The sequence below is a fragment of the Triplophysa dalaica genome, chromosome 10 (genome assembly GCF_015846415.1).
Source record: "Triplophysa dalaica isolate WHDGS20190420 chromosome 10, ASM1584641v1, whole genome shotgun sequence".
In the NCBI taxonomy this organism is placed as follows: Eukaryota; Metazoa; Chordata; class Actinopteri; order Cypriniformes; family Nemacheilidae; genus Triplophysa; species Triplophysa dalaica.
The window spans coordinates 22666946-22684813 of record NC_079551.1 but is presented as its reverse complement, the minus strand read 5'-3'; the positions used below and the strand labels follow the sequence as shown (position 1 = coordinate 22684813).

Here is a 17868-nt window from a genome sequence, read left to right as displayed (position 1 = left end):
TGGATCCTGAACTCATGAGGGTCTGTGATCAGATTATCAAGCCATTCTCCCAGGGCTGTGCCTAAATATTCATCCACCATTTAAGACAAAAAATAAATATGGGCGACCAGCTCAAGGGGCGTCATGGTTACTTCCACTGTCTCCGCAGGATGAGGCCCCTTAATCCCGGGGATGAGAGTAGGCAGTGGGCTGCCCATTGAGCATTGTCTTAAGGGTGTGCATTTTCTGAGCAAAGCCTGGGTTAGGAGGTTGATTGTGGGATGGGGGAGAGTGTGCTTTTGAGGAGGACTGACAAAAAGAAGACAGAATAATAAAGAACCACGACCAAAGGATCAAAGAACCAGACCTGGGGATTAAAACGCTTTTAACAAGTGAGGAATAGAGACAGAGGCAGAAAAGTAGGCAATGAGAGCTACTATAGTGTGCAAACAGGACTTGATAAAATCAGAAACCCAAGATGTCAACATCAGTCCTGGGGACAAATGAGGACAGTACAGATTATGTAAAAGCTAGTTGTGAAGATAGATGAGGTGCTAGAGATGCACACACAAGAAACAAGTTCAGGTCAAATTTCTGCTATGAAAATGGTTCTTATTGAATTGAAATAAGATAATACTCTAAGTAAAAACATCCGATCCGTATATTTTCTAAAACTATGATCTCATCACCCCAGCGTGCAAAGTTGGTGTGAATGCTCCAAATCTTCCTCTCCATTTTTAGTTTATCTCTGTGGCAGAATTATAGCCCCACATACTGATTTGGCGTGTATACTTCATCGTTTTGAGACGGTTTAGCGGTTTTGTGCGTATGCAGATATTTTTTTAAAAGATCGGATAGGGAAAACTCTGGCTTCATGTGGATGTGGGCTAAACCTTCCAGTTTGTCTGTCATGGCACCTTTCAGATGGGACTTAAAGGTCTATTCTTTAGTATAGAGGCAGGGGCCCTGAAAGGGCCCGAGACAGACAGCTGACTCTGTCTGATACTTACACTTCAAAGCAGCTCTTTGGTAATCCTGAATCTGATCACAATCTGATGGAATTTCAGCTTTCATTTAAATAGGATTTCTCCTATTTCCCCACATAGCTCCCTCTTCAATTCCTACAGTCCTCCTGATGGGGGCCTCAGCCAACACGATGAGTCTCTCCTGGCTCCCTCCTGAAAAACCAAATGGCATCATCTTGGATTACGAGATTAAATACCATGAGAAGGTAAGAGCCAATGCAAGTCATTGAAGCGAAGGGCATTCCATCACAATTCTACTACTGTCATCCTGACAACAGCATGAACCCTTCCTCTCTCTCTCTTGTACCCTAACACTCTACTCCCATGCTCCTGCTTAAAATCAACTCCCTCCTTTGAGCGCTGATACCGCGAGGCAGTCGGTGCTTGGCAGGGATGGAGGCAGGAGGATTTGCATAGAGGAGAAGAAAGGCCGGGCATATCTGCAGCGTGTTTGATGTGTTGTACTGACAGATTTAACCAGAGCTGCCAGACGCTTTTGGGTACCGGCTGGTCTTATATGGCTTGTTTTATCACTGTTCCCGCAGGACCAGGGAGAAGCAATTGCCCACACGATGACTGCCCAGCGTAGCTCGGCACGTATTGAGGGTTTGAAGCCCGGCACAACGTATGTGGTGCAGGTTCGGGCGCGAACAGTGGCAGGGTATGGCCGATACAGTAGCCCCTCCGACTTCAGCACCAACCACCAAGGTGTGTAAACCATATATTCCAATAAATGTTTCTAAAGATGAAATGTTTTTTTCATATGCCAGATTGGTATTTATTCAACAATCCTGTGTGTTCACCTGAAACCTGCCATCACTAGACACAGACTTAAATTTAGAATAAAATGTAAAACCATGTGTGCAGAATTATAAGCACATCAATCAAAGCAAATTGAATAAATGTTTTTTTTTGCTATAGAAATATTTCACACAAGGAGAAATATTATAAACAGATTTGACCAATGTGTCCCTAATCTATACAATATTAATATTTCAATATTTTGTCTATGGGCTTCTTTACATGCACATAGCTGATTCAGACAAGACGCTACAGGAACAGTTGCCGCTTATTGTGGGCTCTCTGACGGCTGGCCTGGTTTTTATCATCGTTGTTGTTGTCATTGCAATAGTTTGCCTCAGGTAAGGAGTTAAACATTTATATTTAATATATACTGTTTGAGGTTTATTAATATTCATTAATATTTGCAGTTTAAGATGAATTTGTAAACTGTAGCCATTAGTCTCAGATCTACACGTGGTTTATATTACATCTCTGCAATATTTATCTTCTTGATCATTGGTACTGGCATTCTCCATCTCATGGCCACCTTCCATTGCCACAGTTCAGAGGAAGGCAGCTGTTTATTTAAACCCTTTTCATTCAGAAATTCTCAATTTCCACCTTCTTTACTTCAGATCAGCACAGTGTCTCTGTATTTTATTTTGCCTGCGATTTAAAAAAAAAACTAGGCCTTGGCATATTCCGGAACAACATTTGAATTGGAAATGAGATACAAATCACCAGCGGGTATTATTGGCCTGGTTACTAGTTAGACAACAAAGGAACCACATTAACATGTACCAGGAGGGGGGTTGGGTTTGTGTGGAAGAAGGAATTAAAAGACTAGGATGAATTAGTGATTCCTTAACATGAACAGGAGGGCTTAGAATGCTACTGTTCCTTAAGGTTTTTCCTAGTTGTCTTCTATTCTGTCAACTGAAGTGACGCATATCTTTAGGCTAAATATGTTGTTCTCTTAATTTTCATATCATCCCCCTTCATAAATTGACCTCAATTTATGTCCCTAAAGGGACTGGCTGGCAAGAAATACAGGTCCAATCAAAATGCTTATTTTACAACAGTTTGTGAGGAAATCATAACTTAATTTATGATCTTTGGTTCACAGGAAGCAACGCAATGGCTCCGAATCAGAATACACCGAAAAACTGCAACAATACAGTAAGTCTCTAGATATTTTACAAGGTCTGTTCTGACTTTCTGTGACTTCTATATTCTATATTATGGCAGTGTGATTCATACGGCTATTCAAACTATTGAATCCCCTATAGTCACTCCGGGAATGAAGGTCTACATTGACCCTTTCACCTATGAGGACCCAAATGAGGCCATCCGCGAGTTTGCCAAAGAGATTGACGTTTCCTGTGTGAAAATCGAGGAGGTCATTGGTGCAGGTAACCAACAACACAAGCTCCTGAGCAACAGGGGGAAGACAGCTAGGCACACCCAGGCCATACCTTTAGAGGACTTCACTCCAAGCGGTACTTCAAACACCTCAACCCGCTCAAAAAACAACCTTTGCACTTTACTTATGTCTCTAACGGCTTTACTTACAAGATGTAGCTTCTGAGGTTATCTTCAGAGCTAACTATAGAGCTGCCGTTCCTGCTACTGCCCCCTGTTAACTCACCAAACCTGATGGAAAGCTGCCAGAAAACTAATGGTCCTCCTGACCTGATGACCTTTTAACCTCTCCATCCATGGGTCTCCTTCCTGACCTTGAGACCACTTCCCTTTTTATCTTGATTGTAATATTAGCTATAGAGAAGAGGAATGTAGTGAATACTTTGAATTTTTATAACCAAAAGCAGCCAAACTTGAACCCAGAAAACAACAAATAAGGCCTTTTACATCTAGCACTGCTACCTGAACCCATTGCTTCCTAGCTTCAGCTAAAGTGACAAACCCCCCTCCTGCGATGTCTTTACCAAACCCCTCTTACACCTATGTCTTCTGTTCACTCTCTGACACATCTGTCTAGAGCACAGACACAAGCCATCCAACCTCCCCAAGCTTCTGTCCCCACCTAATTTCACCCCTACCATCCTTTCTCCCTCCAGTGGCTAAGATTCCCTCTCCCTGCACATTGCCCCTTCCTTTCTTGCCTTACTTCTTACATTTCCTTTTTTGTACCACAACCACCAGCAACTTTCCAAGAGCTTTTGCCACTAAAGCATTTTTGACATCCCTGCCCCTGCCCCCACCCCCTGGATACACTCCAATAGCCTCACCTTCAGCCCTGGCTTCTCTTGCTGTCTCCCCCTGCTTCCCCCAGGCTCCTTGATTTTAACCAGTAATTCTCCCTCTCCCCTTTCTCTTCCACACTCCTCCACTCTTTCCTCTCTCCACTCCACCCTTTCTTCCTCTTTCTCGTCTGTCTGCTACTCATGTAGGAGAGTTTGGGGAAGTATGCCGTGGACGTCTCAAGCTCCCTGGACGTCGTGAGATCATTGTTGCCATCAAAACTCTGAAGGCAGGCTACACGGAGCGCCAGAGGAGAGACTTTCTGAGTGAGGCTAGCATCATGGGCCAATTTGACCATCCCAATATTATTCGCTTAGAAGGGGTGGTTACCAAAAGCCGGCCAGTCATGATTGTCACCGAGTTCATGGAGAATGGAGCGCTGGATTCTTTTCTGCGGGTGAGATATTCCAGAAGTCATAATAATGTTACAGTAAAGTTTCATGATTGGGTTTCTGTAGCAGAACATTGTGGAATTGCAAGTATTTTTTTAAAGGGAATTATGTACTTCATAAAATGTTACTGCATAATCTAATTTCTCATCTCACAACAATACAACACAGAAAGTGTAGCTGCTAGCTGTGACATTCAGACATGAATCAGCTGTTACATGAGTCACATCCTGAGGGATGACTGGTTAAGAATGAGTTTGTGATTCCTCCGCTCTTCCAACAGCTAAATGATGGCCAGTTCACTGTCATCCAGCTAGTCGGAATGTTGAGAGGCATTGCAGCTGGCATGAAATATCTGTCTGACATGAACTACGTGCACCGAGACCTGGCTGCACGTAACATTCTAGTCAACAGTAACCTGGTATGCAAGGTGTCTGATTTTGGCCTTTCTCGCTTTTTGGAGGACGATCCCAATGATCCCACATACACCAGCTCACTGGTTAGCAATCATTTCATGTTTCAATATGTATAGCAGTTTAAAATTCTCTTTAGAATTTTAAAGATTTACTTAAATTGAGTATTGCATATAGGAATTGTTTTGACTTGTTTCTCTCTTCTTTATCTTAAATGTGTGCTTCTCAGTGATAACCACAGTGTGTGTGTGTGTCTGCGCGTCCATGTGTGTGTTTGTGTGAGTTAGTGCGTGTGCATATTGTGTGTGTGAAGTGTTTTGTGAGCGGTGTTTGATTTGATGTGCGTGTGTCTGTTTTCTGTGTTTTCACTTGTTTTTTTTTACTTTTTTAACATAAAATGTTTTGCTTTGTAACAATGAAAATTTTAAAAAGTGCTATATAAATAAAGTTGACTTGACTTAAAATGACTGGCCTATAACTGAGGTTAAAAATCTGTATACTTTACATCTGTAGGGAGGAAAGATCCCTATTCGCTGGACAGCTCCTGAGGCCATTGCTTACAGGAAGTTCACCTCAGCCAGTGATGTGTGGAGTTATGGAATCGTCATGTGGGAGGTGATGTCATACGGCGAGCGCCCATACTGGGACATGAGCAATCAAGATGTGAGTTTTTTGTGATTTGTTGCCCAACTATTCCCTATTCAATTATTGAACCGGTTTATCAGGATTTTCTTTTTTTGTGTTTGTAGTAGTGTGATGAGTGTGCTGTGCTGTAGCTGTTAGACTGTTTGCACTGTAAAACCCTATTGAGGTGTTCTAATAATTTTTTCCTTCCATAGGTCATAAATGCAGTTGAGCAGGACTACCGGTTGCCTCCACCCATGGACTGCCCCACTGCCTTGCACCAACTCATGTTAGACTGCTGGGTTAAAGAAAGAAACTTGAGACCCAAATTCTCCCAGATTGTTAACACCCTGGACAAACTTATTCGGAATGCCGCTAGCCTTAAGGTGGTCACCAGCACACACTCTGGGTAAGGGCACACGTATTTCTGTCAGGTTTACTACAGTCAAAATTCATGAATACTTGTTGAACTTTAAATTGTTGGTAGGGATCTGTTCTGGGCAAAAAACTCATGAATAAAGGCATGAATAAGAGCAGGGAGAACAGCGATAACCCCCCTGAGGGGAAACAGAAAGGAACAAGCAGATGTCATTAGTTATTAATAGCATTTAAGTGTAAAACATATTGTAAAGTAATTGAGATTGTGACAAGGAATAACAGTTGAGTCCTAATTGAAAATGTGAAGTGGAGCTGGGGATGGAGGAGGGTAATTTGCTCCTGAGCATTGCGGTAAGTTGCTATTAGCTGAATGAAATTTAAACAGAAATTGTGATTACTTCATATTTCTATAGGCTGATGAGGATCAGCTGATTCGAGCTTGACTCATGTGACCTGCCAGTACTAACGTTATACGCTTGATTTAAGGCGTATTTTCACATAAATCAGATTTTCCATGTGTTCAGCATAGCCAAGGTCGGTTTTTAGGGAACACACAAACTGATAAATGTCCCGAAAGATGCAATCCATAACTGTTGCCTCTACATCAATATCTCTGTTTGAAAACATACAATGAAAGGTTAGTTTATGTATTTATCTTTTTCTGTGCTTATTTTACAGTTAAATACAAAGATTGTTTATATATCTGCTTAATAGCTGATTTTTTTCAATTTTTAGCAAATAAAATGTATGGATTGCAGCTTTGATTGCATTACACGTCACTTTGGAGAAATTTGGCCTAAATGAAATTGTTGGGCTTTTACCATTAGCTTCTCAACTAAGTAAGCTTTATAAATACTCTGTTGACTCACTGAGTCTGGTTTTCACAGTTTCAAGGGTCAATAAATTAGCCCAAAGTCACAGAGGCATTGGAATTAAAAGACAATCAATTTCAGATCATTTTCTATTGACAAACAATTTTATAGGATGGGAAAAATGGGGTTTTGGAAATTAAGACGACCTTGAGTCAATAAAACATTTGGGATAATTGCACAATCACAAGGCTATAGATCTGTTTGCTTGAGATACTTGCTTTGGTCTAAACTAACTATAGTCAGTTCTGTTACAAAGACCACATAAACCACCCTCCACATATTATTACATGGATTGTTAAACACAGATTGTCAGTCACTACTGACAACCGGATTTGGACAGATTTTTTTTTTCTTCACAGAAATGATTGTTTAAAAGTGTAAGAAACAGTTCAAAGTTATATGTGGTTTTAAAGGGAAATTGACCCACCTCATGTCTTGGGGAAGGGCCATTGACAGATGGGAACTTAAAGGGCTGGTTATACTCGACGCAGTCGCTAGTTCGCCTGGGTGCGCGCGGCAAATATGACGTCATCGCGGAGTTAGTGGAAGTTCGCTTTGTGTCCGCGCATGACATTTTTTGTGACTCGAGCGAAAAGTTCGCGCGGCGCCGCAGTCAACATGAAAGCTTTGAAGAGATTTTGGCTGAACATGTACGCCTGTACAGACATCTTTAATCATCATTATGTCTGTTTTATATTGTATTCAGAATAAAACAATATTTATAAACATTGCTCTTTTGAACTGTTCTTATATCTTCTCATTTTATAAAACAAAGACATCCAATAGGTCAATCTATGGCAATGTAAATTTAGCAGTACCTAACCAACAATATGTAGAAATGTGTCTGCATTATGCACAGAAATGAATTAGTGAACAAAAAGTTTTTGATGTAAAAATTTATTAAATCAACAAACAACAGTTTGAAATGCATTTCCCCGTCCATCACACACATCTGCTTCACAAGAGCGATGTATTCTACATCTCCACGTTCTGTGGCATGCAGTGGGCGAACATTCCATCTCCTTTTTCGCCCTTTTTTTAATAGTCCTAAATTTATCCTAAATATCCTAAATTTCCTTGATGATCTGATCTAATTCTGGTAAAATTCCTACTTTTCTTCTACTTCCAGCGGATTTACAGGACGATTTCGTTTGTACGCCCCCTGTCGTTTCAAAGAATATCTCTACGGCGAATGCGTCAAGTATAAACGTCTCGTCTGTTTGGGGAGTTTCGCTCGCGGACAGCGGAGGCTCGCGAAGCGGAGCCAGGCTCGACTATAAGGGAGCCTTAAGGGCCTTAAGGGAGCCACTACGTCAACGATCAGAGGATATAGGAAGAGTAATTAGTTAATGTAGTGCAAAGGCTGGAATTGTTTTAATTAGCAAGTAACAAGATTTTAAAAGGGCCAGTGGAGAGGTGACCCCCCTGCCGGGCACAATGACAGAAGATTTACAGTTGCTGCTGTGTGATGCATTCCTACTAAACTGGGATGGTTTTGCTACAGTGTACATTAGAGAAACAATAACAGTTTCTGTAAATCTTGTATTAAGGGTTATTTAATTATTCATAGACCCTCGTGATTTGGTGTCCCTGTAGGGTTTTCCCGTGAAGCACTACAATTTAAGACATCAAGCTCTAACAATGCTCTATTAAGAAAAGTTGCCTTCCAGGTTAAATGACCACAAACCCTTCAGCCCTAAAGGCAGCTTATTAAAAATCACTCTTCCCATCCATCTACAGACCTTCTCCTCAATAGAGGCTCTGTTCTATCCTTATTAACTTCTTTCCTCTCCTTTTAATTGTTAATTAATCTAATGCCTTCAAAAGACAGTGAGGTTCAGCAGAGCAGAGAGCGTTGCAGGCAGCGGGGTATTTGCGCTCAAAACTTTGCTTCACTGTACCCACTGCACAAACAATATCGTTGGTTATTATGAACCAAATTTGGACAGTTCAGATCTGGGCTCTGTTGGTTTTAATCTAACCCGTCTACAAATTGTATGAAGATTGATGCTTTTGTGCATTACATTGAATGTAGGTGTGTAACTAGAACATGTTTCAGAATCAACATCATTGTTGATCTTGAAATAACATTCATTTTCACACAATTAATCCTTTTCGGGGAAAAATCTATTATTGTTTAATAATGATGTTGATTCAACTTCTTATTCTACTTGGGTATATGATGTTGTGTTTAAGCAAACATGATCAAGCCATGTGTTTACTGCGTCAAACTAATCCACACCCCCCGAGCCTCACTCTGAGAAGCACCCACACCTTCTTTGAAGTTCTCTCAGATGGGCCTCTGCATGTCTCCAGCCAGTAAGCCACAGTGGCACGTTCAGGCCCTTCAGGACACGAGAGGTTGTGGTCGGGGGTTTGGGGGTGAGGTTTCGGTGGTGGAGGCCTGGCGTGACCTAACCCTCTCTCTCTCTTTTTATCTCCACTCCTCTCTTTTTCTGTAGGGCCTCCCAGCCACTTCTAGATCGCTGTATGCCTGACTACACCACGTTCACCACTGTGGGTGACTGGCTGGATGCCATCAAGATGAGCCGCTACTGTGACAACTTCCTCAATGCAGGCTTTGCATCCTTCGACCTGGTAGCCCAGATGACCTCCGAGTGAGTGGCGTGGTCCTTAGTCTAAACTGTTCACTTTGTTTTATATGGACACACATTAGATCATTATTAGGTCTTTGCAGATAAGTCACCTATACGTCCCCTCATAAGTCCAAAGTGCAGGGCCATTCAGTTTGGTCATGGAAGACCACTGTCCTGTTGAATGGTGTTCCATCACTTCCTTAATACACCTGTGCAAGGTTTTTTGAGATATCAGGACAGTGGCTTTCCATGAGTGGAGCTGAATAGCAACATGCCTGGAACAGAATATTAAATGCCATCAGTTATTAGAAGGGTTTAAGACTGTAGTCGTTCTCTTCATCTCACGCTTTTAATATACAGTAACATTTTATCCACTGAAAATGGCATGAACAAAGAACCTTACAAAGGTCATCACCCAAAGGGGAAATATGAGATTTGGAAGTCTGTTAAATGTCTAGGTAGATGTGAAGAGAGCAGTTAGTATCAAATAAACGTATAAGGAAAAAATTATAAATTCATCATACCCATTAAAGTGTAATAAAGGATAGAAGCAGGGGTAATTTGTTTCAATATGGCAACTTGACATGAAGACCAGTCAGTGGTTTTCTTCTGCTCTTAATGACTAGTAATTCTCCTAATGGGCTCCATTTATTATCATTTTATCCACCGTTGTTGGCTTGATGGGGCCAACAGAGTGAAATGAGAGAAAACACATTTATGTCGTATGAAATTACTCAGCTTTTGCCATGTGTCTCCAAAAGTCGGTCTTCTCAGCTTATCAGAAGATATAGCAAGATTTCTTGACTCGCATGTTGCGGTGTAAAATAAAACTCTGTGCATGGATTGGATTTCCTCAGGCATGAAGGATACAAGATTTTCTTCTCTTTATCGTAAAGCCCGTGGTATGGTTTTGTACAGTGTAATGACCATCTGTCTGTTGTGCATTGAAATATATTGTTTCTGTGGTTCAACTAGTTGCTCTTTCTAACCATGCTATGTGGAATTTGACATCTGTTGCCTAAGGTGCAAAAACTAGCAAATAATTGACCAACTTTTGACCTCCTGTCTGAGAATTGGCTTTTTTACCACAAACTTGTCTCGGGTTTAGCCAAAGGGTGGGGCAGCTCTATTTGAACAACCTGGTGCAATTTGCTCACCTGTCTACATTCCCACGGGAGTTAATTGCTTAGCACCACTCTGTTTTTGAAATATATATTTTTTTGTCGTCTTTTTCAACAGAGATCTACTACGGATAGGTGTGACATTAGCTGGCCACCAAAAGAAAATTCTCGGAAGCATTCAAGATATGAGACTTCAAATGAACCAAACGTTGCCCGTCCAGGTCTGAGTTACGGCAGGCCGCAGAACTGTTATAAAGAGAGCTAGCGGACGAACCCTGACGCCTGATCATCTCTCCTAATCGGATGAAACTGGCTTGCAGTGCCTCAGACAACCCTTTCTTTTCCATTATCCTGTTTTCCTGTTACGACTACATTATTTTATACCCAACAGGATTAGATAAGGTTATTTTGTACTTGTTTTTAAGAACAGAGAGAAAAGTCTATATCCCATGCCTGCCTCAAGAGGCTCCGGTGTGGGGAGGCATTTGCATGCGTGCGCGTGATCTTTTCTTCAGTGAGGCTGGGTGGGACACACCCTATCTCCAAAGCCTCCCATAATGCATTTCTCCCTAAAAAGGACACGGAGGGCAGACTCTCCTGAATGAACGCTGACAATGGATGAGATACTCCTCTAATAGTACGCATAACTTGAAAACACAAGACAATAAACTGAATAGTGTGAATATAGGTTCACTGGACACAGAAATCCCTCCAATGCTAGCAGATGTTTTATTGTGTGTGTGATTTTGTGCATATTCCTCATCTTCATATTGAAGATGTTTTATTTGAAGGCAAATGCCTCAAACCGATAAGAGGGAAAGCCACAAGCAGGGGAAAGAAGCTCGCAAATGCCACAGGACCGGAATACGAGGACGTTGCATTTGTCCACTAGGTTTAAACTGACAAAAGGACTTCCTGGAATACACCTGGTGAACTCAGGATGCTCAGCTGCATTTATCACTAGATGATTTCCATTTTATTTGTCTTCCTTTACTCAGTTTTAGCTTCTGTTACATGTTGAGTTGACATTAGCAGGTCATCAATTATTATATCAGGATTCCTTAGCAGTTAGGATGGGGGTCTTTGATAACTACACTGCTAAAATCTGTATCTTCTTTATTATTTTACTTTTTTTCTGTAGTAAAATATCTAAGCATCCTTATAGCAAGATATCTGTAAAGCAAAATTAATAAACATCATCACAATATTTGAAACCAAAAATACAATACATGAAAACATTCGTACCCCATTGGCATGTTTTTAACCTTAAATCGGAGACAGATGTTGCACTGTATCTAAGTACATTTATTATTTTAAGGATGTTTAGATTTTGTACTTGAAAATAAGATAAAATCTGATTGGGAGAATACATTTTTGCAGTATTTGAACTGTTAATCACTGGCCTTTGTGCATCTGTGTGTTCGAATGTGAATGTGTGTAAGTTTGTGTGTGAACGTGTAAGAATTTTTCACACAATTTCTGTATATGATATGAAAATTAAGGCATACCATGAATTGTGACAAAGCTGTATTATATATTTATATTCAGTATATAAAAAATAGAAATGGAATTTTATTTAAATTTCCCATGGTCAAAAGATTTAATTAATTTAAATCACCTTTTAAACAAACAATTTCATTAAAAAAAAATTGACACTGCATTCAGTATGTTGGCATTCATGCAACACTTTTTAACAAACTGAAAATAAAACAGACATAAAAGAACAATAGACACATTGTTAAAACATTTGGCATGGTTTCATGAAACAGTGATTTTGCGGTGGAATAATGATTGGAGAGGAAGTTCATTGAAATTGTTGCGAAAGAAATGAATAGGTGTTGAACGTATAATCAATGTGGGGCAGATCCCTAGTAAATCTCTGCTATATTAAGGCTAAGCCTTTCCGTCATCATCACAAAGCAAGATTGTATCATTTCTCAGAGATATCCTATTGTATAGTTCACTCACCAAACATTTTGTTCATGTTTTTTGAAGTCTAGGACATCCGAGGGTGTTTTCCAATGAGATATTTCGCTACAAGTGTGATTCCATGAAGTTCATGTGACAAGCAGGATACATTATACTTCTTGACACAGTCAATTTCTAGAATGATGGCGTCTAGTAGATTTATACCGATCAAAAAGTGTCTGGTCTTGTTTCATCACAGAGGCCAGTTTCTTTCCAACCTATTTATGTTCTGGTCTGCTGAGATTAGTTAAGTGAAATGCAAAACAAGGTGTTTCGTTAGTTAAGAACTAAAGTGTCAAAGTTAGGAAACAATGTAGGAAACTGTGTAGGAACCAGTGGTTTGTCGAGTCTAGTCTGCACAGTAGCCTAACCTGTATTTTAGTTATTTTCAGTCATTTTAATCATCGAAAAAGATCCTGTGTGCCTCTTTTTTTCCAAGAGATCCATGTATTATAAACTTATAAAGTGATTTCTTTCTGTCAAAATTTTATAAAAGAAAACATCCTTAAGGATGTTTAGGATCTTAAGGATGTTTGGCTTTATACTTGTGTAACCACTTTCCTTAAATTTACTGTCTGCACTGCTACAAACTTACAGTGCAGTAAACTCAGCTGCTTTTGTCACATTCAATACATCTGACAGTATAATCTCTCTTAACCGGATATGAATGTGTGAATGTTTGTGTGTGGTAGTGTTTGGGTAAGGTGCTACTGTAATTTTTTTTAACTGAAGCAATTTTGGAACAGAACTTGCATGATTTTGGTTCAATATATTTGTGCCAATGGTCTCCTAACATCATCTCTATCTTCTCCTCTCATTTCTCTCTACAATATCTAAGATGTTTTTTCTTTTTCTGAGCTACTATTTTATAATAAAATCAAGCAAAAACGTTTTTTTCAAGCATTTAAAACTTCTCATTACATCGCAAAATCAGCGAAGTGTCTTCAGAGTGCTGTACTTGTATTAAGAGAAGCAACACATTTCATGATTATTTCTTTTTTTTCCCAAAAGCATTGAGATGTATTTAATGTATAAGACAAACAAACAACAATTAAATAATGCATTCTTGTAGAAATATTTTTAAAAAACCCTTTTGCAATTAAATTATTTAAGAAAATACATGTGTTTGCTGTGTGTCAATTCTTGTGTCCTCAGTTGGTTTTGACGTGTTTAATACCCAGCTTCAATCTGTTTTCTGTAATTGTGGTCCTGCCATTCTCTGGCTAAGTGCAACTTTTTCCAGACATGTACAGGCCACAGATTACTACCTAATTGAAAACCCTGAGGATTTTTAAGAACGTCCTTTGTCTATAAAACTTTGTGTATTGGAGAGGAAGCTTTGATCTTTACAGGTCTGACACCTGCCTTGCAGATATGGCTTTTGTGAGAATATAGACCTATATAAAACACTGACCTATCAACACAAAAAAATATTATTGTCACGTTTTCCAGTTTTTAAAATTTTTGCTAACATTCATCAGATGAAAGTGATTTTAGTAAGTGAACTTAGTTCCCCATGGATTCAGGTTACATCAGAGTAATCATAGGTCAAATTCATCACATTTGACGTCCACAAAGTGTCCAAACGATTGTGTTGAAATTGTGAACATTTATTGTTTTACCATAAAACCTAAAAAAGTCTTGTCTTTTATGCAATAACATTCATACATTTTTAAGTATGGTTTAAGTAGCATCCCATAAAATGTTAAAGGGGCACTGAATGTGTCAAATGAATTAAAGCTCTACATGAAGTTGATAGCAGTACTAGTACATACGTTCAGGGGTCCTTTAATGCAGAACTACTGGATTGTTGCCTGCACTGAATGTAGAGAGAGGAAGAGAGAGGCATAAAAAAGTCAATCTTACCAAACCAAACCCAAGTCTGCAACCGTTCCTCAGGCCCTACTTCATAATTGATTCAGTTAAACAAGCCCTGACAGATATCATGAGGCAAGAATGTGATGACACAGTGCTTGTATTGTGTGCTATCTCTTCAATTTGCAATGGCAACCAGCCGCTGTCAGTGTCTGCGGTGAAAACCGTGACATTACAGCGGCTGGCACTCACACAAGAGCCGTTGTCAGATTGGAAAAGGACACGAAGGTGTTTCAAAGCGGGATAACCACACGTTCAATATGGCAAAATGTTTTGACAACAGCAGACGAGAGACGCCATAAAATGATGAAACTATGGTGCACAGGTTTTCTGTGTTTACAGATACTTCTTAAACTGACAATCTATTTATCTATTTTATTAGAGATGTTTACTCACGTAAGTATTACTGTTGCTCATGCTTACGGTCAATGATTACATACACCTCTAATAGTATTGAAAAAAGCAAACACACTTTTTTTATTTTTTCTATAGCACATTTTTCATAGTTGCAAAGCAGCTTAAAAGAAAATGCATTTCAGCAGAAGACAACAAAAAACTGTTTGGAAATAAGGAAAATAAAAATAAATGCACTGTGTTTTGCTTGTAGAAATGATCATTACAGCTTAAGAAACAAGAGAGGCAGAACAGCCCTAAACCTAAGCAAAGCTTTTCTATATGTACTTTCCTCTTATTCCCATTAGATTCGCCTTGTTCTCCACCCACTACTTTCCCCCTCACCCTGTTTTCAACCTCACCCATCTCCTTTGCTCTAATCCCTTTTTCTTTTCCGCCTGGTGCAGAGGTTCGGCTAATTGGTCACGTCTGTGCCGCGACACGGGGACCTGACAAAATTGTTGGACAAATAGTGTGCCTTTTAGCATCAGGCCTGTCGCGGCTAAGCAACATGCAGTCAGCAACTGACTGCGAATGCTAATTACAGGCCCAGTGCCGCAGTGTTTAATTGGAAGAAGGTTCCCATAAGATCACCAGTGTTGGTGTGTGCATGTGTGTAGCGCACAAATGGATAGCAGTCTATGTTTACAGCTGGGGCCAATGGTGAGACTGCAGAGAAAAATATGTACGACTCCGTCAAAAAACAACAAAGATATCTTTATCGTTGTAAGTTTTGCATTTATTCGAGTGGATATCTGTTCAACAACTCAACAAATCAAAAGCTTTATATGCACTACATAACATGCATTTTTCAAGATAGCTGACTATGGCCTGTTGTAACCACACAGGTCTTACTATTAAAATCAGTCTTATTAATTTGAGTCATGTCTTTGGTTCAGAATTTACATTCATAAAGCATTACATGCCTCTGTTGACTTTATGTAATTGCAATGTATTACACAGGTAAACTATGGAAGGTACACTTGTTTTATGACATTATAATAAGATGACGATCTAGTCAATTTTTGACAAAATACAAAAATGTCCAAGCGGTTTAGCTAAATAGGGATATCTAGTTTTTTTTTTCATTCAGACTTTGTGCTAGGCCCTGCCGTACTTTCTCCACAACGTCAAAAAGGATTATCCCATTCCAACCCCTAAAAGAAAGACTTATCCATCCAAAATGGCAGCCTGCATTAACAGTGGTGCAACAAGCATGCCTTTGTTGAGGTTTTTTGGGCACAGCTGTGTGTCTCAGGCCGGATTAGTCTGCCACAAACTGCCTTTGTCATAACTCAAGCAAAAATTAATTATGATCCATCTCAACGTTTGAAACTTGTCAAGCAGGGTATTTTTAAAGGCTGTAATGTTTGTGGTAATCGTAAATATGTGAGTACATACTGTATTAAATTATGGCTGATAAAAACCTTTAGTGCTGAGTTAAATAATTGGTTATTTTAAAAATGGTTTCTGCCGACTTTGAGAACTATTAGAGTGCAACTTTAAAGTTTCAAAACAAAACCCAAAGAATTGGTTATGGTTTTGTTAGCTTTAAGCAATAACAAACAATGTACAGTGTGTCAATATAAAGTAAAATAGATCAATTTATTACAAATCAATCAATATAACATAAACAAAAATAATAAATACAAACTATAACTATTATTAATCTATTAAAAAAAAAAAAATTATGTTATTAATATGAATTAAATATTGTCTGTGCTATTGACTCGAATGATATCTCAAATTGTGGGGTTTACTAGGCGCTTTGGCTTTTGAGCTAGAAAACATCCACCTATAGATGGCTTTAAAGCGACAACATAAACAAACAAAGTTCGTGGACTGCCCTTAACTTTTGGTACACATTCACAAACAATAGAGTGCCTATAGATTATTTCTACAAATGAAAGCAAAAGAAACTGTGAAGAAAGGTTACTTGGCTAAACTTGTCAATCCTATATTTTGAATTTAGACTGTGATACCAAGCTCAACCCCTATATGTCAATGTCCAATATGGTTACGTTAAATTCGTCCAAAGTACAGAACCCATTCAACAAATTGTTTATTTAATAAATTGAACAAACTGCAAAAATTAAAAAAAAAAATCGTTTGTTTAATACAATCAATATAAAATAAAATATTCATACAAATGAATATTAACCTAAATTAAATAAAATATAAATAGTTATATTATTAGACACTAGGCAAATACAGAGCGGAAGTTAACTGCAGTCCACGCGCGTGTGTCCGATGTAACCGTCCATAGCAATGGTCTACCAACCCCTTAGAAACCACTCAGAACACTTTAACAACCCTCTAGCAACCACATAGCATAATGTAATTTAACTTCCATTGACTCATGAAACTAATTTGATTTAACTTAAAGATTTAGGCAACTGAAATTTGTGAAATTATTTTACAGTGTTTGTGCAAAGAATCATGTTGCTTGAATTTCTGAGCATACATTTTTTTAAATAAACTTGTCAGACGCCTTTATTCAAAGAGAATTACATTGCATTATCCAATACATTTTGTTTTCAAGTAGGCCTATGTGCAATCCCCAGGGATCGAACCCAAGACTCTTGCGTTGTTAGTGCCAAGCTCTTACCATTGAGCTACAGGAAGACAAGTACAAGAGCAATGTGTGTTTTTGAGCTGTGAGGGCATCCACTTTGTCGTGCTTTGTCTCTGTTTTGATTAAAACTAATATAACCGCCACTTGACCATCACAATGAAAGATGATCTTGAGATATGTGGCAGAATGCTGTTCTGTTTTTAAACAACTTTTCACTGGTGGAAAAGGTTAGGCTGGGGTTATCCAGTTAGCAGCTGGCATCTCATTAACTAAATGTTGATATTTAACATCTAGGCACTTTGGCAGATGCTTTTATCCAAAGCAACATACATTGCTGTATCCTATACAGTTTACATAGGTATTTGCAATACCCTGGGATCGAATCCACAACCTCGCATTGCTCTTACCACTGAGCTACAGGAAATCTATTACAGGATACAGGATATTTATCAGTATTAATCAAACTTGAGGCAGATGTGTGATTATTTCCCTGACTTGGAGGCAACTGCAGTGTCCGCTCACCCGTCCCCGAGGGGTTTAAAGAATAGCAGAGATCACCATGTATGAACTACATTAAATGCTAAATGCTAAAATTTAATTAAAAGATCAAATTA

General features: G+C 39.1%; 1 protein-coding gene across 6 annotated transcripts in view; it reads left to right on the top strand.

The window, feature by feature from the left end:
* The window catches only part of LOC130430036 (ephrin type-B receptor 3-like), a 45444-nt gene extending 31912 nt beyond the window's left edge, over positions 1 to 13532 (top strand). Inside the window, exons 6-16 of one of the 6 annotated variants that reach the window (XM_056758938.1) lie at positions 1086 to 1210; positions 1550 to 1712; positions 2038 to 2146; positions 2914 to 2966; positions 3077 to 3199; positions 4199 to 4446; positions 4722 to 4937; positions 5365 to 5514; positions 5691 to 5884; positions 9188 to 9343; positions 10562 to 13532. In XM_056758938.1, the coding sequence (XP_056614916.1) occupies positions 1086 to 1210; positions 1550 to 1712; positions 2038 to 2146; positions 2914 to 2966; positions 3077 to 3199; positions 4199 to 4446; positions 4722 to 4937; positions 5365 to 5514; positions 5691 to 5884; positions 9188 to 9343; positions 10562 to 10670 (1646 nt within the window). In that variant the 3' untranslated portion in view covers positions 10671 to 13532. Of the gene's footprint in view, positions 1 to 1085; positions 1211 to 1549; positions 1713 to 2037; positions 2147 to 2913; positions 2967 to 3064; positions 3287 to 4198; positions 4447 to 4721; positions 4938 to 5364; positions 5515 to 5690; positions 5885 to 9187; positions 9344 to 10561 lie in introns of all 6 variants that reach the window. The other 5 variants (XM_056758936.1, XM_056758937.1, XM_056758934.1 and 2 more) reach the window with 5 other exon arrangements.
* Positions 13533 to 17868: the final 4336 nt, after the last annotated feature.